The sequence below is a fragment of the Mus caroli genome, unplaced genomic scaffold, assembly GCF_978045245.1.
Source record: "Mus caroli unplaced genomic scaffold, Mus_caroli_1 scaffold_11, whole genome shotgun sequence".
Taxonomy (NCBI): domain Eukaryota; kingdom Metazoa; phylum Chordata; class Mammalia; order Rodentia; family Muridae; genus Mus; species Mus caroli.
In genome coordinates this window covers 74,508,724-74,530,420 of record NW_028227266.1, presented here as the reverse complement: position 1 = coordinate 74,530,420, position 21,697 = coordinate 74,508,724, and the positions used below count along the sequence as shown (strand labels likewise).

At 37.8% G+C, this 21,697-nt stretch overlaps 1 protein-coding gene across 1 annotated transcript in view; it reads right to left on the bottom strand.

Annotated features, from left to right (window-relative positions):
* The window catches only part of Bmp5 (bone morphogenetic protein 5), a 132,442-nt gene that overhangs the window by 45,434 nt on the left and 65,311 nt on the right, over positions 1 to 21,697 (bottom strand). Inside the window, exon 3 of the mRNA XM_021172253.2 lies at positions 21,270 to 21,418. Within this exon, the coding sequence (XP_021027912.1) occupies positions 21,270 to 21,418 (149 nt within the window). The remainder of the gene's footprint in view (positions 1 to 21,269; positions 21,419 to 21,697) is intronic.

Sequence of the window (21,697 nt, the reverse complement as noted above, 5' to 3'; positions counted from 1 at the left end):
ATCATGCCAGGAAGTGTTACATAGCAAGCCCCTGTCTCACACAACAACAAAAGTAGTTATAAAATAGAGAAAGGGGACTCTTAAGGAAGGGGCTAGGGGATAAATACAAAGAAGGTAGGAGAAAGGGTTAAAAAAAATAATAAGGCTGGTAAGAATACAAAGTGGTGTAGCCACTCTGGACACTGTATAAAGAATCCTCAAAAAACTGAAAATAAATCTACTGAATGACCTAGCTATGACACTACTTTTCATACGCCCAAAGCACTCCACAGGTCCTAATCTATTCTCAATATCAATAAAATGGAAGCAACCTAAATTAAATGTCCTTCAACAACAACAACAACAACAACAACAACAACAACAAAAACATAGTATAAAATGTAATACTATAATGTAATTGTATAAAAAATGAAATCATGACATATTCAGGCAAATGAATAGAACTATAAAATCATGACATATTCAGGCAAATGAATAGAACTAGAAAAGGGGGTATTTTCTTTCCTGTTTAGATAGTTAGTTAGTTAGTTAGTTATTCGCCTTATATCCTGATCGCAGCTCCCCCATCTTGAAAGTTCCCCCCTCACATGGCCTCTCTGCCATCCCCCTTCACCTCTGAGAAAGGGGTGGTCCCTCCCTTGGAAAACAGTTTTGACCGAGATAATCCAGATCAAGAAAGGCACATGCCATATGTTCTTTCATCTATGGCTCATAACTTCAAAATTTGAGATGTGAGTATAAAACCTGAAGTGACCAGAGCAGCCAGGAGCATGGCAGGAGCAGACGAGTGATAGAACCAGCCAGATCTAGGTGATAGGATGGGGGAGCAAAAAATGAAGAGGAGGGTCTTTAATTGGAGAGAGAGAAGGGAAATAAATATAGAAGGAGAGGGATAGAGGAGGGAACCAAAATCCTTAGAAAATCATTATTTTATATTTACCTAAAATTAATATATACATATAAATGTATATTATTTTAATGAATAATATATCTATCACTTAAATGAAGTTATGCCACATACTAATTCTGATAATATTCCACGGAAAATCTATACTAATAACAACAACAAAAAAAGTACCAGGCATGAGAAACTTCCTTTCAAATTGATCATGATAGCCTAAGACACTCCAAAAAATATACTTTATTTCTATTTCCCTTGGTTGCCTCCCAGAGGGTGAAGGTATGTTTCTATTGCTGGCGACACCACTTAGGATGTAAGACTCAGAAGCTCTGAAATGGATCTGAACTGAAAGCTTCCCCCCTGAGGTTTAGGTTTACCTTTTACAATCCCAGATGGTGCTCTGCAAGCTGCCAAGCTGCGAGCATTCAAAAGTCCTACCAATCGTATGCCTACGAACCACAATGATAACTAGACTGCTGTGATATACTCAAAGGTGCAATAGTGGCATTCAGTCTTGGCAGAAACCAACAGCTGTCTAATTGGACTTAAAGCCTGCTCACAAAAGAGGAATGTTGCCTGGTACTGGAAACCCAGGGTTAATAACACTATGGATCTTAGAGGAGAACCTGTTACTGCACCTTTACTAAGCAGTATAGTTTCTAACTCTATTCTAATTATTCTCATGCTTTCAGGTAAGGGTAGCTCTTACCTCTCATCAAAACATCTTCTCTTTAAATTACCCAGAGACCACTACAGAAATCTACAACTGGTAATAACACAGAGATCAACTGATTTGAGGGTGCCCAGGCTCAGTGGATACATCTACTAAACCATTCATACAACAGTGAATGTTGCAGAACAAAGGGTATGAAGACTGTAAGAGTCAGAAGACCAGGGATTCATGGCACGTTTGTGTCTCCTAGAAATTATAGGAAAGCTACATCTATGATACTGCAATAGTATAGCTGCCTAAGAAAGACCTGAACAAAGACAAAACTAATACACAAGGCTATCACAAAAGAGGAGACTATAACTAGACCTATTCCAAGCAAGAACTGCAGGCAACTAAAGACAACGGCAAGCGAGAGAGTTAGTCTTCCCCAGGAAATAGCTCCCTAGCTGCTTCCCAATATCAACTGGTCATCCCTGAAATTGTATACATATGAGCAACACAAAACTGACTCAGCAGATTTTATTTACATATTTACACATAAACAAACATGCATGCTAATCAAGGGGAAAGTGAACTTGATTTTGAGAAGGAGTCGGGGAAAGGACATAAGAAAGTTTGGAGGAAGGAATTGCCAAGACCTGCACACCTTTGGGATTGACCTGGCAAAGAAGAACCAACAGATGCACACACACACACACACACACACACACACACAAACCTGGAATTGAGCAGATGTATACACTCTCACCAGCTTCCAGAAACTTCCTGCATTTCTAATGTACAGATAAACCGGAAGGCAGGTTTACTACAGCCAGCTGAAAAAGGAGGTGAGCTAGTGGTACTCCATGTACGGATAGTGCCCTTTGCGTGTACTGTTTATAGCCATAAGTTAACCAGTCATCAGTATCCGGACTTGAGTTGGGGAAGGCCTTGCCATTCTCTCCCTAACCCCTTACCCCACCCAGCCTGGCCTGGGGGAAGTCTTGCCATTTGCATGACTCTGACTCATTGGTGTCAACAATCCTCATTCATACAGGGAAGGATAGACTCAATCAGCATGGGGCGTTTGGTTGAAGGGGAGAAATGATATGATTATATTTTGATTTAAAATTTTTAATTAAAAGATAATAACAATTCCAAGTAATATAAAGCTTTTGAATAAACTCACTTTCCTCTGTGACTGGGACACATTCAGAGTATAGAAGCATGAAAGGGGAAGGAGTTTTCACTAAAGCTTGCCTCTATCTCTAAACACTTTGCATTAGAGGATCTACTCCCTTGACTTTGAGATGTGATGGGGGCTGGAGAAAGAAGTTATGCGTGTGAGCTGAAACACTGGCAAGGAGCTGGGACATGACCGGAAACACAGTTCTTGAGAACCAAAGCTCTGGAGACCCTAAGAAAGGAAGACCTGGGGAAAGAAAGGCTGAGACGCACAGAGGAGTAGAGACAGAGATCTGTGTCCTGTGTGGATGCTTTTCAGCAAATTCAAATATCTGAGAGTCTGGAGGTCAGGACTGGGGTGGTGGAAAACAAGTCCAGCCTCTTCCACAGGCTCAGCCTGAAATGAGAGCTCACTGCCTCCCGCATGGCAGAGCCCACCAAATGCTTCCTCCTTGGCCCCAATTTTCATCTGAAATATGAATCTCAGACCAAAAATTGCAGTTTATCTTCACAAAAGCTCTCAGTTTTTAATATCTCTTGTCTTTATATAGCCCCAGTCCCCCTGGGACCCTATGAGCCTTGCAGACACCATCCCTCTCATACCCCAGAAAGCCTGGCTAGCATTTTGTCTTATGGCCCTCATTTATTTTAAGAAAGCAGAAACATTCTTTTCACTAAACCTTAAGAAGAATGAATTATTTTTAGTCTTCTTTCCAATTACGTGACTTTTTATACTAAAAAAAAAAAAAAAAAGTATTACACTGAGAAAAAAAATTTTTTTTTCCTTAAAAAGAATAGAAGTAGATAAAGCTGTGGTAAACCACAGACTAGCAGGAATCTACCTGAGGACTCTAAACTCTTGATGAGTTTTGTTATCCATCAGAAATGCTTTTCAAATTGAAATTTGTTTATTTATTTATTTATTTTTACTTGTATCGGCCGTAAGATTTGCCTAGTGCTTGGTGTTTGGTTTACACGGTGACAACAGTCTTGGAAAAGCACTCAATGCAATGATGGTAAAGTTGTGGGTGTCTGAAGAAATCATCACTTTGCACTCACTTATCCAGAACTCTGTTATCATGGAGAACAGTGTACTTCATTAAAGATTTGACCTGATTTGACCTTAATTTTACATCCTATACCTGATCATATGCTGTTACTACTACCATGAAAATAGAAGGTCAATAAAATATTTTAACAATGGGAAAATAAGTGAAGAGAACAGACACCAAATACAAATACCTGATTAGCATTAAGTGTCCACATTCAACCCTTTCCCCCCGATATTGACGTAAAATACTTGGGGCTGGATATAGGGATGCATTCTTGTGATCTAGCATTCAGGGCTGCACCCGAAGCATGTGAGCTGCTATCAGTGTGAGGCCAGCCTGGACTATAGAGCAAGGTGCTTTCTCCAGCACAAACAAGTAACTAAACAGAAATGTATTTAGCAGTCATTTCTTTTATTTCCTTCATACATAGGAAGTAACAAGATAACAAGCATTCCTCTTAGGAAAAAAAAAAAAAGATGCAAACTTTCATTGACAATGTTCCTGTGCTCAGTCAACTCAACACTTCCGACACTAAAACAAGAGCAACAGATGCCCAGGCCTGAAGCCAGGTTACACCTGGTGCTGAGCAAGCATCTCCAACTCTATTCCTCACAAAGCAATGGTTGTATCTTTTTAAAATAACACTCAGAGTGGTCAGATTTTAAAATAATACTTATAATTTATTCTTTGAAATGTTTATACATATATACAAGGTATCCTGATTGTATCCTTTGCAGATCCCTCCACCTCAGAGACACTCAACACATCTCCATTCTAACACCAGGTCCTCCTTCTAAATTCATTATGAATAATTCATTGTAATAATTCACCCACTGATTCTGATTGGTGCTAATGACATGTACATGGTGGTATATCATCCACTTAGGCACAGACATCCTAACAGCAGTCAGACTCCTAAGGTAAAGTGACTCTTTCTGCCCCAGCAGCCATCACTGTCAAGAGCTGTGGATAGGGAGCAGGGTCCTATTTTAAGATCACTTTCAACCCTATAGTAGTATCTTTTCCCCTCTTGGTGCTAGTAATTTATTATGGTCTCTCAAGTCTCTCTATAAAAACACTCCCCACACTGTGAAGAACAAGAACAACTCTCATCATAGTCTGTCAATGGGACATGTAATATAGCTGTCAAAAACAAAAACATTTATAGTTCAGAAATAGCCAGTCCTGGAAAGACAGATTGTTTTCCCCAAGTGTCTATTTCACAGAAATGAAGACATCATACTATAAAGAAAGTAATAGCCCTTTGCAGGGCAGGGGGGGTGTTATGTGCGGGCTTCCAATCACCATTCCCTGCTTTAAGTATTAATAACCATGCTATCGACTTCCATTGTTAGCTCTTTGTTGGTCACTAATTTGAGTTTTCCCCTTGACCTTGTGAACCTACAGCAGGCTGTACGTTGAACTCAGCAGCACAGAACCCCTGAAAAGTCCCCTGACTTCGGACGATTTTTTTTTCTTTCTTCTTCCCAGTGAGTTGCCTGTAAAGCACTGTTGTCAATTTATAATTTACATTGGAAAGTGAGGTATCACCAAGAAGTTAAACTCATATAAAGAATAGAGATGTTATGTGGTATCATGTATAACTATTTCACAGTATTTGTGATGATGGCATTACTGTGAAAAATATTTTTCCCTCAGAGCTTCAGTAGAGCCATAGTGAAGAGCCCAGAATGGACGGGACCATGAGAAGCACTGGGAGATGTTCTGACGTATTTTTTGTCGAGCGTGTTGGTCCATAGCTACGTTTTTGGATTTACAGAAAATAAAACACAAAATATAGATGTAGAAGAAGTTTTTCATATCCATTTTCATTAAATGGAAGCTTTAAAATGACGGAATGGCCTGGAGAGATGGTTCAGTGGTTTAGAGTACTAAATGCACTTCCAGAGGACTCAGGTTCAATTTCTAGCTCCCAATGTCTCACAAATATCTGTAACTACACTCTAGGGGATCCAACAACCTCTTCTTGCCTCAATGGGCACAAGGAATGCTTGTGGAGCAGACATAAATGCAGAAAACACACACACATACACACACACACACACATATATATATATACATATATATATACACATATGTGTTTATGTATGTTTAGATATAGATATAGAAGTAGATGTAGATATAGATATATTAATAGTGAACTGTATCTTTCAACAATCTTTTTAAATCCACCAGTTCTAAGTAACACTTATCTTTAAATTTCTGCTTTTAAAACCTATTTCCATGTGTGTTCTTGAGTTGTAATGCTAAACTTTGGGTAACTAAATGAGAATTATAATATAGCCCTCATTCAGTAATAAATACATTAGAAATTAAAACATAAGACTTTGCTTTTAAAGCTAGCTGTTAAATTATATGAACATGATAAAATAGCTAGAGATATTCCTTTTTTGACTTGTTCAATTATTTTGTTTTGTTTTTTTTATATAATGTCTCATGTGGTCCAGCTGTCCTCAATACACAAATGAAGAAGACGTTGAATGTCTGGTTCTCCTGTCTCCATCTCCCAAATGCTGCTGTTATAAGTATGTACTTCTATACCCAGCAACTTCGCAACTTTAATAGACTACGGAAAGTATTCTATCACATCTATTCACAATGGATACATATACAAAACACTTCCACACCTAAGTCGTAGGGGACAGTGAAAGAGGTGGGGGCAGGGCAAAAGAAAATTGTAAGAGCCAGAGGATCAGGGAGTTTGCTATATAACTATGTCTCCTAATAATGTCAGCAGCTATATCCATAGAGTCTCATGAACATGGCTACTCAATGTGCACTGAACAAGGACGATACAAATGAACATTATGGATGGGGGAAAATTCCAGAGTCCTAAACCCTACCTACACAAAGAACTTCAGATGACAGAGGAAAGCTGGGAGTGGGAGGGGAGGTTCCATAATGGTTGCCCAGTGCCAAATGGTCAGTCTTAGAAACATACATACAAGTAGCATTGATTGCATTAACTGAGCAAATTCTATTTACACACACACACACACATATACACACAATACACACACACACATATATATACATATACATATATACACATATATACATACACATACATGCACATACATATATGAGTATGCTTGCAATAGCAATTGTGAGGAGGGGTGTGTGGGAGTTTTGAAGGCAGGAAAAGAAAGGGTAAAATGTAATTATAACCTCAAAAATTAAATAGTAAGTTATTTTCTATTTAGAAATAATTATACATAAATAAAACAGACCACAAATACAGTATATTTACAAGTATTGGGTAACAAAAAGAATACATAGCAAAAAACAAAGATTTTTTAAATATTAGAATCACGATTCTATATCATCAGTGATCATGCTCAGAATACAGGGTTTTCAAAACAGCAATTCTGCTTAGGGAATAAAACTATCCAAGCATGCTGACAAATAAAAACAGAATTTCTTTTAAACATTTTGGGGAAAAACATTTTCTGATACATTGCTTTCCCAAACATAATCTTGATAGCCAAGATCCCAAGACCAGGGATGTCACTGTCCACCGCTTAGCTTGGGTGTTGGGAGGATGGAAGGTGAGAAAGGGGACAGGGTAGATTCAAGGTTGATTTTTTTGTGTGTGTGGAAAAATAGTGAATTTTAGAAACTGCATGTTGGGCCCCCTTCAGAGTGGATTTGCTTTCACTGGATAAACCACAAGCTTGAGTATTCATTGATATGTATACGACTATGGGGTAATGGGATCCATAAAATAAAAGAATTGATAAACTGAACTTCACTAGGATAAAAATTCCTCTTCTGTGAAGGTAATGATAGACATCTTACAGATATGGAGAAAATGTTAAAGGACTATCACCCAGAATTCATAAATAACTTCCTTAAAAGACAACAAGGAAAGAAGGTAAGCCAGGATTAGAGCTATATGCTGCAACCCAGCACTCTAGACACAGAAACAGGAGAATCACAAAGTGAATGGCATTATAAGGTACAGTCAGGGTCTCTGTCTCAAAAAAGAAAAAAAAAAAGAGTGGGGCAGTGACTTAGCCACTATACCAAAGAGGGTATACAAAACCTATTGGATGTGAAGAGATGTTCACACCCAATGCCATCAAGATATGCACATTTACTGGCCAAAATCAGAAGAACACATGCTGTGTTTGTGGAAATAAAAAATTGTACAACACCTTTGGAAAGTTTGGTAAATTCTTATAAAACACTTTGTAGGTAATAAGGACTGAACATAGGCCCCCAGGCAATGCAAACATGCTATCACTAAGTTATATTCAAAGCCCCTTTATTTGTGTTTATTTTAGACATGGCTTATCTGAGCTTTCCTAGTCAGTCTTGAGCTTTCTGTACAGTCCAGGCAATCCTTGAACTTACCATGGTTCAAGGTAGCATCCTAACTGGCTGTAATCGCAGGCCTGTGCCACCAAGTCCATCTCAAAGCTAACCATGCTTTTACTACATAATGCTACAAACCTTGGCATAGAGTTAAAGATGTATGCCTACACAAAAACGTATTTATGGATACTGTATTAAATGTGCCAAGTTGAAGTTGGAAGCAACCATGATATGCTTCATTAGATGAGTGGATAAATAGGCTACAGTATATCCAGATGACAGAATAATATTTAATGATTACAGAGAAATGAGATCTCAACCAAGGAAAAATACATGGCGAAAACTTAAATGCATGGTCCTATATATAATAAGCTATACTAAAAAGGCTATGTCCTGCATGATACTAATTATGCTACGTGCCCAAGAAGGTAAACAGTGGTGAAATTTAGAACTCGACAACTGTCTAGGACTGTGGAATGCATGGGCAAAGCATGGGAGTCAATGTAAAATATTCTCTGACAATAGAATGGCAGATTCAAATCATTATAAGATTTTTTCAAATCCAAAGGTTACAAACTAAATGTGAGACTTAATGTAATCTATGGATAACTATTAATCATTGTAGTGTCCTCAACTGTAATAAATGTGCCAGCCTAGAAGGGATGTCTCAAAAGAAACAGGAAGATTATGGTATTTTAGGAGAATGGTAATAGTAGGTTCTCTTCTAGGGTATATGTCTTCTCCAGCCACTGGTAGTTGTCTGGGTTTATAATATCAAGCACAGATTCCCTCTTGTTGAACAAGACTTACATCGAACTAGATTACCATCGTTTACTCCCAAGGCAGAAGTGTACTGCACCATTGTGGAGATCTTCCCAGACCACTCACTTGTGTGATTTCTTGACCTTACATCTGGATAGGACTATTGGTTGCTTTATGCAAATATGTATTGGTTGCTTTATGCAAGTATCCATATTTGTTCTATTTTCTGCTACTAAACACTCTGAGAACTAATTCTCAAAAGCAGGTTTCCAGGTCAGTTCCAGCTCCATTCTTCTAAGCTGTTTCTGAAGTGCATGGAGCCTTCCATGATAAAGTCTTAGCTGCAGGTTCTGGGAGACAACCAAAGCCAATGGAAGTATCCTATATTGATTTGGAGGCCTCCTGTTTTTTGCAGCAGATGGAGACTATTACAAAGATCCACAACTGGTCAAGTGCACCATGGGATGTCCAATCCCAAATGATACATCTACAATCTAACCCCTACACATAAGACTCCGAGGAGATCTTGGTGGAAAGATGAGAAAGACTGTAAAAGCCAGAGAACCAGAATTCCTGCTGCAAGATAGTATCTTAGATATAACAGGGATGCTGCATCCATGAGATCTTCACACGGTAGCTGTCTAAACAAGACCTAAGTGACAACATCACCAGAAAACATGGTAACAAAGACAGAAGAAATTTAACAAAGCCACACTCCTAGGTGAGTCCCAGGCATTTAGTGGCTGCAAAAAGGGAAAATCAGTTTACTTCAACTATGTGCCCTGATAAATTACCCAATCTGAAGTAGTCATCCTATACCCTTGTATGTACAAGCAACACTAAATTGACTCAGTAAGTTGTGTGTTATGAGTGTACATATGTGTGTGTATGTGTGTGATAATTAATGAATGATTTGAAAGGGAGGTGAGGGAGGAATTGTAGTAAGGAGAAGGAGGGGTGGAAATTATGTTAATATAGCACTCATGCACGAAATTCTCAAAAAATAAAACCTTTAAATTAAAAAAAGAAAATCAATCAATCAAAAACCATTATTCATCAGCACAGAAATGAGAGAAAGAGGCTCATTATCAAATTCATGATAAGTTAAATTTGGCTTTATTTAACATTGGAGTGAATGACTGACAGAAGAAAAATATTTTTCTTCTAATTTATGAATTTAGAAAATCATGATGCTATAAGAAGCTGAAAGAAATATTGAAGTAGTTTAATTTTGAAAAAGAAAACATACCAGGAATGCTTCCACTTTGCAGGGGACAAATCATAATACTGGGGAAAGGTATAAAAACTCAGAGGACGTTTCTTGTTGAGCTTGTCTAAAATTCATTATTCTCCTGTAATGGTTATTTCAATACCATTGTTTTATTAGAAAATTCTAAAACGTATGGGATTTTTTTTCAGTTTGGATCTTATACAAGAGCTATAAAGTACACAGCTGAAGATGAAAGAAGCTAGCTCTGAAAATGGTTTTAGTTAATGGGCAAGATTCTTATTGTTCCTACAACTAAGTATCTTCATATGCAGAGGGAAATAACAAGTGTGGTTTCTTTAAAAACCTGATTTTAGAAGCTCAACATAATGCTTACTATTAGTGAGCTCCTGGCTGTTTAGTTTTTATAAATATCATTAACGTGATTTCAGCTAACCACCCCCAATTTTATTTAAATATTTATTTTAGATGAATTAAGAAGCTGGTAAGATTCTCAGTGGGTAAAAGTACTTGCTGCCAAACCTGAGGGTCCACTCAGTAGAAGGAGAGAAAGATTCCTGCAAGCTGTCCTGTGACTTCACACTAGCAATGTGGCAGACACGTTACCCTGATACCCGACACACAAACAGAAGAAATAAATTAATGTCATGATTTAAATGTATTAAAGGTATTGCTGGAAGGTAAAACCTTTATTGGCTTTGTAGGATTAAAAAACATGGAGTATTAGCACAGAACAGTTGATGTCAGTCTGAGCAATGCCCAGAATGAGAGCATAGGCAAGCAAACATGTATACAGAATGAAAATGTGATTTGCTAGAGTAAGCTCAAGAATAAAACATGTATAGTTTATGAAATTCACTATGTATTGTTTGGTTGGACAATGCATACATTTAACACTAATTATCATGTTTGTTTAAATAGTCATGAGAGACAAAGGCATACTGAGCTTCGGTCATTCTTTTGCAGTGGACAGAGGGCAACTGAAAAGTTTTTTAAAAAATGAGAAATCTGTATTCTGTGATAAGCTCTAAGATGTTATCCCACTCACAAAACCCTGGGGTCTCAACTTACATGGCTTTAAAAGGCTAAAAAATACAGACTTCAAACCCCAGAGGAAATCTCAACCATATTTATTTTTGTGTAGAAATCTTGCCATTTTTACCATGAATGTACATGGGTTTTTCTCATTGGATAATTTTACAAATATTAGTATTAAAATGACCAATGTATTTGTGTTCTTTGACCGCCTTTTAAATATCTAAGGCCATTACTCAAACAAAAGCCTGATTTTCAAAACTTTAGACATTATGACAGGCCATGCTTTAATGCCTTTTAAATGATATAAAAATATGATACAAACAGAAACCACTCAGAAATATGAAAATTTTTACACTGAATTTTATGATTTGCGTTGTTAATGAATGCTTTCTTAGGACACTATGGGGAAAAAAAAAAGAATATTAAGCTGGTGAACGCTGTAAGGTCTCTCTGGAAATGTTAACAATCACAGACCTTCAATTACAAAATGTCTATGTGGTCTCTTACATGACTCCTTGAGAATGTGTATATGCTTGGCATTTCTCCTCTGCACATGCAAGAAAAGCTAAGTGACCTTTCTTTCTTCCTTTGTCTCCAGCAATGTCTCCGTCTCTGATTTATGCAAGAAAATATTTTGACTTGTGGGCATAATGCGGCCTGTTTAAGATGATGGGTGTCTGTGCACTGTGTTCTTTCTGTGTACGGTGCTTAAGCGCTGGAGGTGCCTGAAGGGTAAGCGAGAGCTCAGGTTACCATCGGCTTGCTGTTATCTGATAAGATCTTAGAAAGTTTCTGAGTGCTGATCTCCTGTGATACAACAATTTACATTGCAACTAAAGGTCAACTAAATGGAAAATGTTTCCGGTAACACGTAGTTCATTACATAACAGAACAATCCCATGGTCATTAGCTATACATTTTTTTTAGACATTTTCTTCTCATATTTGGGCCCAAAACTCTGCTTGTTTCACACATTAATTTAATTTCTGGACTATAAAGAAAACAACTACTTTTGTCTATGCATTCTATTTCTTAAAGTATTTAAAGATAAACCTTCTTCAAGAGCGTATCCTCTTCATTTATCCTTATAACTCATTCAAAACTCATGCTCTAATTATCCCCAACATTAAACAATGTACAGAGGGTATATTCATCTAAAAGAAAGCATGGTCATGTATGTTCCTTTTCTACCTGGAACAGTGGGCAGGATGTGTGATTCATGTCAGTTCTAAGATTTAGAGACTTGCTATTTATTTATTTGAGACCAGCAGTCATTTTTGTTACCATAAATTTACCAAGGGGGTAGGCTCCAAATGACTTAATTGCTTTCTAAGATAAGATTCAGATAATGGAAAGGAATGCTATTAAATCTTTAAATGTTTTCTAAAATCCTTCAGTGGATATAGTTCAACCTTTTGAACTTCAATAACTTGATAGTGAGATACTGCATTCAAAACAATAGGGTCAAAAGAAAACAATTGCCCTTGGTCTATAATTTCTTCTGCTACTTATTTGCACTGTCAAAAGATATTCAGATTAATCAACCACATAGATCATCTGACCCTTGAAACAGATCAATAGTCATTTGGCAACACAAAGTAATATATGGATGTCTTCGTCTGAGGCTTCAATGACAGTTCCACATATAGTAAAGGTAATATAATAAATTCTATTAACCAGATGGTTCTATTTTAAAAGAATAGATTCAGGAAAGAAGAAAAAAAAAACAGATTCAATTTTCACTCATGCAAACTTGCTTGAGTGAAATTTACATTTTAGAATGTAAATTTGATAATTTGCACATTGGTCTAAGGTACATGAAACCATTAGATGCTGTCATATATGTTTCTGATTATAAATAAGCTAATGGACCACAAGTCACCATGAAACTTTTGGAAATTCTAATGTTAACAGAAAATATCTAGAAAGATATAGGACAATGTAGTATTGGGGAAGTAATTCATTGGTATGTTAAAATATCCTACATATATTAAGGAAAAATAAAATATTTTTAAATCCCTCAAGGTTATAGAAAAAGGCAAATACTAGCCCTTGTTAGCATCATTATAATAGTTGTGAAATTACAGAGATTAAAAAATAAAAATTATCAGTTAAGGACTAGAGAACATAAAAAGAAAAGCCTGGGAAATTAAAGTTTTAAAATACTCCAACTTTATAGTCCGAAAAGCTAAAGACATTTTTTTTAAGTTTTCACAATGACCTTAGTGAGTGAACAAATTTTTTTTACTATTAAGATAAAATTTTAAAAAGCTTTGTGAATCAATAAGCAGGAAAAGTGTTAACATCTGAGAAGAAGACAAATGTGTGTCTATGTTATCAATGTTACCAACATTTCTGTTCCTCTGGGAACTGCTAGCCCTTGTAAATTTACCTCAGGAAAAAGACACATTTGAACAATCTTTTCTACCTCTGGAAAGATAAACTTTATCCTATGATAAAGTTGTTCCACCGAGAGCTACCTCCACCCAAATGCAGAGCCAGGGACTTTTATTCCTACCCTACTGTGCACCAGCTGCTTCCATCGAATGTAGCTCCACACTTCCTTCAGAGTGGTCACTATTCCATTCTTTCATTGTTGTCAGAGTTAATATTTTAATCTATTGTGCTTGCTAGTGATTTTTTTTTCAACTTTATACAAATTAGAGTCATTTGGGAAGAGAAAATCTCAACTGAGAAAAACTTCCCACCAGCCTGGCATGTAGGCAAGCCGTTGGGGGCATTGTCTTGATCAGTGATTGATGTGGAAAGGCCCAGGTCACTACGGATGGTTCAACTCCTGGGTTGGTGATCTTGGGTGGAAAATAAATCAGGCTGAGCAAGCCACAAGGATCACGCCAATAAGCAGCACTCCTTCATGAGCTCCGAAGCAATCAGTTCCTGCAGCCAAATTCCTCCACTGGCTTCCCCTTAGTGATGAACTGTAATGTGGAACATTAAGCTAAAATAAACCCTTTTCTCCCCTCGTTGCTTTTATCCATGGCGTTTTATCAGAACCGTAGAAACCTTAACTAAGACAGAAATTGGTACCAAGATTGTGATATTCCTATGACAGGCCTGACCACCTGTTTTGAGGGAGAATTATGGAACGACTTTCAAATTTCGAGCTAGAAAAGCCATTGAGTGAGTGGTCAAAGGTTAATGAGCTCTTGTGGGAACTTAGATAAGTCCTGAGACTAGTGCAGCTGACGGATGACTAGCTGGTAACTTTCCAGAGGGAAGTATACGCATCCCTTAAAGACTCTCAGGGTCATTTATACATATTTTCAGTTCAGAACTACTAAAGTGAAACCTTTGCATCGCTGGAGAAATTGATACCAGACAGCTGGGGCTGAGAATCAGTTGTGATTAAGAATAGACCAACTTAATTGAGGACAAATCTTCTTGGAAGTGTTCCCTTGGGGTCAGCACAGGACACAGAAGCTGTGGTCCACAGATTCCAAGGTTGTACGCTGGGCTAGCAGCCTAACTTGGTAATGTGTAAGAGTCTCCCAAGGAGTACTCCTTTGAAGGCATAGAGTGCCTAGATAGCAGCTGAGGCTTAGAACTGTACAAGCCCATTGTTGAACACACAGTCTCACTTACAGTAAACAGCCCCAGAATTGAAAGCGTCAGGGAAGCTTGAGGATTGATACTATGGGTTAAGGGTCCCTGAAGAGAACCCATGAAAGGCTATCAGTGAAGGGCAGCAGATATCCCAACATATTGGAGATGCCAGTACCATGGAATGACCTCCACAGAGAGCAGCAGCCATGGAGTGAGACTACCTTGAACCTGTCAAACAAGCCATGTGTACTGAAAAATGCAAAGCTGGAGAAATGGAGTTCTTTGGGGCTCAGAGAGCTATGAGACCAGACCTCAACACTGAAGTTTTTGCACTGTTAAAGTGTGGTTTTGATTTTATTTGGTTGTGACTGTACCTTCCCTCTGGAAATAAGAAAGTCTTCAGCTTGTTATTTTGCCACTTTGGAGCCTTTAAAAGAGACTTCAATGTTTGGGGGGACTTTGGCATTGTAGAGAGACTTTGCATATTTTAAAGGGAATGGAATTTTAAAGGGTTTGCATTTTTTTAAAGACTGTGTGACTAAAAATTTGAGATAATGTTTTATATAGAAATATTAATACTAACATACCATCTGGAGGATCAGTGAGAAAAGAAAGGTTGTAGTTGAATAGTTATGTGTGTGCTTTTGTGTGAAATTGACAAGAGGTCAGTTGTGCTGGCTAGAATTTTGGCAATTTGACACAACCTTGAGTCATTTGGGATAAAAGAACCTCAATTAAGAAAAATCCCCCAGGACACTGGCATGAAGGCAAGCCTGTTGGGCATTTTCTTGATTAATGATTGATGTGGGAGGCCCAGTCCATTTTGAGTGGTGCCAGCCCCTAGGCAGGTGGCCCTAGACTGCATAAGAATGCAGGCTAAATGAGCTGCCCATGAGGAGAAAGCAGTAGTCCTCCATGACCTCTGCATCAGCTCCTGCATCCAGGTTTCTGCCCTGACATCCCTCAATAGCAGACTATGATGTTGAACTATAAACTGAAGTAAACCCTTTTATCCCCAAGTTGCTTTTTGTTATGCGTTTATCACAGCAGTAGAGACCCAAAGTACATCATCTATTTTCTTAATTTCTTCTTAGAGTCCCTATATATCCAGAGCAGTCATCCTGTTCAGTCAGTTTTCATCTTCTAATAAATTAATAGTTAAAAGTTTAAATTCTATAAGCTCTAACTAAATTTCTGTCTTTGACATGAATCAATTACAATGGAATTTAATTTTGATTAATACTCCAGTGGTCTTTTTCTTTTGATAGGGATACAAAATTTAGTGGTGTTTGTAAATCTCCTACTGTAAGCCCAAAGTTTTACTTTGACATAATGGATAATGACTTTCTTCATAAGCAAAAGGACTTTATAGGCTTATTTTTAAAAGCACTTTATATTATTTTGGGACATTAGACAGTATACTAACTAAGCAACATTTTGATGATTTGAATTCGAGTGAATCAGAAACATATGGGTTGGATTTTCCTTGACACACAAACAAGTTTGAAAATAAAAGAGAAAAAGTCATTGGCAAAATTCAACCTGAGTATTGCCAAATATAAAATGCCTAAAAACAGGGCTTTTAAACCAACATTTTAATGAACCCCAAAATACTGTCTTTGTTTTTCCATCCTTAAATTATTCTATAAATTTGTGTTTTAAAAAGAAGGAATTAATTTACTCGGAAGATTTAAACACATAAAGTACCAAACAATGGAAAATTACCATGTTAGGACGTTGGATGGAGATGTTAAGTCTTAAAAGTGAGATTAAAGTACTATCTGATAAACTATGTACATGTGTGTGTAAGAATTACATATATGTGTTAGAAATGTTCATAAATACCTAGTAAGTCCAAGAATTCTGTCTTCACAATTTAGAAAACTGAATATCTTAAGTAATAGAAGATCTAAGCCTGTTTACTATCTTTTTAAAAATAGTGCCATCATGAAAGAATGCTGGACAACTTTGAAAATTATTTTGTACACTGCATAAAATAGCGTATCTGAAGTTTCTGGATTTTGCAAAGGAAAAAAAGGAGATACATTTGATTTGTTTTGTAGAGACAAACAAATGGAGCTGAGAAAATCATGCGTAAAGCATGAAAAAAAATTCAGTAAAATATCTTTAAAGTTTCATGACAGATCCATTGCAGTTCATTTGTCAAATTGCTAAAAAGATGACTTCACAGATAGACATATTTTCCACAGGTTCTCTGAGTCATAATGCTGCTCTTTATTTCAATAGCCTTTTGATTTCCAAGATATATTTAGACCTGTTTTCCATTTTTCTTTATAGGGTAGGATAAATAAAATTTAATAATATATCTCTCTGGCTTTCTCCTTATTTTGTGATTGAAGCTATTTAACCACTGGACTGTGGTTTGCTCTTGTTGACATGTGGGATACAAAGGCCTTATTTAATTTTCAGGATAGTTTTTTAAGTATAGCGTATTACATTTTATTCACTTACTTTTGGGTGCATATGTATATGTTGGGGGGGGCTGTGAATATCATGATGCACTCATGGAAGGTGGAGGACACCTTGCAAGAATCAGTTCATTCCTTCTACTGCATGAGGCATTGGGGAGTGAAGTCAGGTCATCAGGTCTGGCATAGGGTGACTTTACACACTGAGTCACTTCACTGTCCCTCAAGACAGTTTGTGTTTTGTTTTGTTTTGTTTTAATGCATGTGTCCTGCACTGTGCCAAGCACAGTAGATCCAACTGTAAATGAGAGATGCACAATTCCTGACACCATGAAACTGACATTCACTCAAACACACAATCACAGATTAAGTTCCTGTGGTTGATCAAAGCAACAACTGTAATTTCCTATGACTCATGATCTAGTTGCAAGAGTATACTATACTTAACTCAGATTGCATTCTCCTTCAGTGATTCTGTTCACTTTCTTAATAATGCCTGCAGTCATGTTATACATGAAAGTTGTTCTGCCCAATTCTAGATGGTTAACTTTCCCCAAAGCAACCATCACTGCCATTCTCTTTATTTACTAATATCATTTCCTCTTCCAAGAATAATCAACTACCCCTCCAGTTTCCATGACTACTCCTCACAGCCCCCAAATATTCTCTCTTCCTCACTCCCTACTCCCCCCCCTCTCTCTCTCTCTTTCCTCCCCCTCCCCCTCTCTCTCCCCACCTCTGTTTTTTAAGATCCCACCCCAAATCCAGGAATGTAGAAGCCAGCCAGTGATTGTCTAGCATGCAGGAAAGCCTGAACTCTAACCCAACACCACATATATCTGGAAGAGTGACTCATGCGTGTAATCCCAACATGCAAGAAGCGGAGGCAGGAGGATAAGATGATGAACATCTCATCGGGCACCTAATACATTTGATACAGTGGGATACAAAGGCAGGACCTCCACAAAACATAGGACTTCACTTAAAAAGTATATTCACAATCCAATGTCGCAAATAAAAAGTGGTCTGTCGGCTGTGTGAATACCTTGTTCTTCACTCTTCTCTGCAGGAAAGGATGGAAGAAGCTTGACTGAGAGCCTTGAGAGCACACACCTTCACTGGGAATGTGCAAGAATGCAAGAAGCTTTAAAAGCTGCTTGAGCACAAAAGGGAAGCAAGCCTGGCACACTTGACTATTTTAATATGTTCACAATTGACTACTTCAGAAATTTTGAAAATCACAAAAGGTAGGATTCAAACCTAAATTTAAATTCTAAAAGTTTGAAGTATTTGAAAACAGGTTAGTGTTCGTTTATTTTAGGTTCAAATGATAAATACTATAATAGTTTTAAGACATAATTACTCATAAAATATAAGAGAAATAAATCAGGGACAATTATAAGGTCAATATATAAAGGCAAGAACCAATCCCTGACACTGTATACTGATAATCCCTGTATAATCCCTGATACTGTACTGTCATTGCAGACAGGAGCCTAACATAACTGTCCTCTGAGAGCTCTGCCTAGTAGTCAATGGAAACAGATGCAGACACCTACAACCAAGCATTAAAATGAGCTAGGGAAGTCTTGTGGAAGAGTTGGAGAAAGGAAGGATTGGAGGACCTGAAGGGGACAGGGACTCCACAAGAAGACCAACAAAGTCAACTAACCTAGACCCAAGGGGTGTCCCAGAGACTAAACCAGCAACCAAAGAGCAAGCATGGGCTGGACCTAGGCCCCCCGAACATATATAGCAGATGTGCAGCTTGGTCTTCATGCATGTCCCCCAAGAGCTGGAATGGGGGCTTTTTATGAATCTGTTGCCTGTCTATGGATCCTGTTTCCCAAACTGGGAGGCCTTATCCAGCCTTAGTGGGAGAGGAGGTGCCTAGTCCTGCAGAGACTCGATGTGCCTGGGTGGGGTGATTCCAAGAGGAAGCCCCACCCCCTTCTCAGAGGAGAAGGGTGGCATAGAGAAGGGGATGTGAAGGGTGCTGGGAGGGGTGCTGTGATCAGGATGTAAAGTGAGTAAGTAAGTAAATAAATAAATAAATAAATACGAAATCAAATTGGATAGTGAAAGAAATAGGCAATAGTGGGGGAAGGTGGGGGGAGAGCAAACTTTCAGAAAATGTGTGTGCAGTGTGAGGAGGGGAAGGAATTAAAGGAAACAAACAGGCTGATCATGTTTCATAGATTCTTGATTTGTTTAGTTAGACATTTCAGGCGTGTCCCCTGGGAGAACACTGGGATAAGTACACGACACTAATTTAATTTCTTCTCCTTTTGGGCCACATACCAAGGAAGAAACAATTGACTCCACCCCCACAAAGCTGATCTCCCAGTCTGTCCATAAGTGTACAGCAGTCTAAGACTGGGAGGATTATTGGAAACTCATTTAAATACATTTTCCTCAGTTTACATTTATGACACTTAAACTTGATGATTTCCAACAATAATTTCAAGTCCATACATAGAAAACATCCTACAATGCAACCAAATTGAATTGCTTACAACATTTTTTAATTCAGTATCACAAATGAAAAAATCTGTGGAAGAGTTTTCACTTGGGGGCAGAAGAGTCCAAGACTTTATCTAATAATACTTTCAATGAGAACTAATTTTTTTTTAGATCAGGATTTGGAGGCACATGAAACATTCACTTGATGAACCTCGTGACATATTTAATTTGTGACTGACCTCTCATTCCTTGGAGTCACACATTGTTTATCGTGTCACAGACAGTCTATGAACCTGGTTATGGGAGAAACAGAATCACCAGGAAATCTTAGCACATGCAGATGCTACACCTGTTGAGAGACTCCAGACAGAAACTAATTGGGTTTAAGTGTGCAGTCTATTATGGCGAGAGAAAGTGAGTCACATTCTAGATGCAATGTCCTGATCCTGAATTGGGGAGAAAGTATGGGTAGTGAAGCTTAAATAAGGCTATCGTCTGCTCAGTAAGGACTTTGAACCCCAAGCTTTCTGAACCTACGTGTAACATGAGAAGGATGTAGGGCATGAGATAACAGATACCCACAAAGCATATTTTGAAATATTTAAAAACTTTAAAACAAACTAACACGCTTTTGAATAATTATGTTCTACCTTCTTATTATGACAAATATAATTTGTGGCCTAAAAGTATAGGTTTAAATCAGAGTGTTTGGACTCTGTGTGATCAAGGGCTGACAAGGTTCTAAAACAAAAGAGCTTAAGCCTCCCTGCCCTTATTTGATTGCACCAATGTTCTTTCTATATAGTTTACAGAGGCTATTCCATTTGTCTGAAAAGCGCATCCCTACAACATCTACCACTAATCGTGTCTTCCTTGTCTTTTTGGAGTACTGCTCAGTTCTACTCACTATATTCTTCCCCCACACCATAGCAGGCTCAGTAACATCACCATGTGGCCATTACTTTGGGTCTCACCCTTGGCAAACTTCAGGAAGCCACTTCTGCATTTGCTTACTGCCACTGTATCTCTGGCATCGACGTACACAGCACATAGTAGGTCCTCAGTGAACACTTGGGTGCAGAAGAATTAGAATTTTGTCTGAGATTCCTAAAGTGACCCCTTCCATGGTTGATACTAGAACAATTATCTTTGACAAAATATCACAGCATGTTAACAAGCCCCTGAGATTGCACTGTGTGATTTTTTTGTGACCCTTGCTCCATCAGCATCCTATCTCCTTCCTTGTATTATTTATTGCCAGTTCTTCTGTTTCCTGAAAATATCCAATAGACTTTTTCTTTTTAAGATATATGTTTGAATAAAAATATGTGTGTCCCCAAGAACCACAACAAAGCCATAGGTCCATACACTTTCATGTTATATTGCAGTAGTTTTGCTAGTTTCTATATGCAGCTTTAACAACAGGTTGAAAATGTTCCTAAGAACAAAAGTGGTTCCTATGTTCTCCACCACTGCTCAAAGCCAGGCAATTCATATATAGTAGATAAATAAAACTCTATATGCTGATTTATGGATATTTTGCATAATCCTAAGTAATGTGTTGCCTTGGACATAAATAATAAAGGTTCTATTAAATAATACAAAAAGCCATGGGTCTAAGCAAAGCCTCATTAAAAGCATTTAGGTCAGGACTTACCATCCCCCGTCTCTGCACAGAGCTGTAAGCCCAAATTGTTCTGTGGATTGATCACCCAGTGATTGCTGGTCACAGTGATATCAAAGACAAGCCAACCCACATCTAAAGCTTGTGTCTTCCTTGTATCTAGCAGAAAAAGATCTGCATCCCTAGGAGAGAGGAATGAAAAATAAATTAAAGGTTTAAACGAAGGTCATAATTTCTCATATGAAAGTAAAAATATTTTAAAAGCACTTTAAAAGTAACAGGAGTTAATTAAAGAACAAGGATACGGGTGACTCCAATGGCAAGCGGTAAGACAGCCATTGCCTACCTCCCAACCCAAACCCAGGACTTATTAAGACTATCTGAAAGTCATTTCTATCTTTCTGTTTCTCATTGTCATTTCATGCTAACTTAATGATCTTAATTTGGTTCCTGGTCATCAG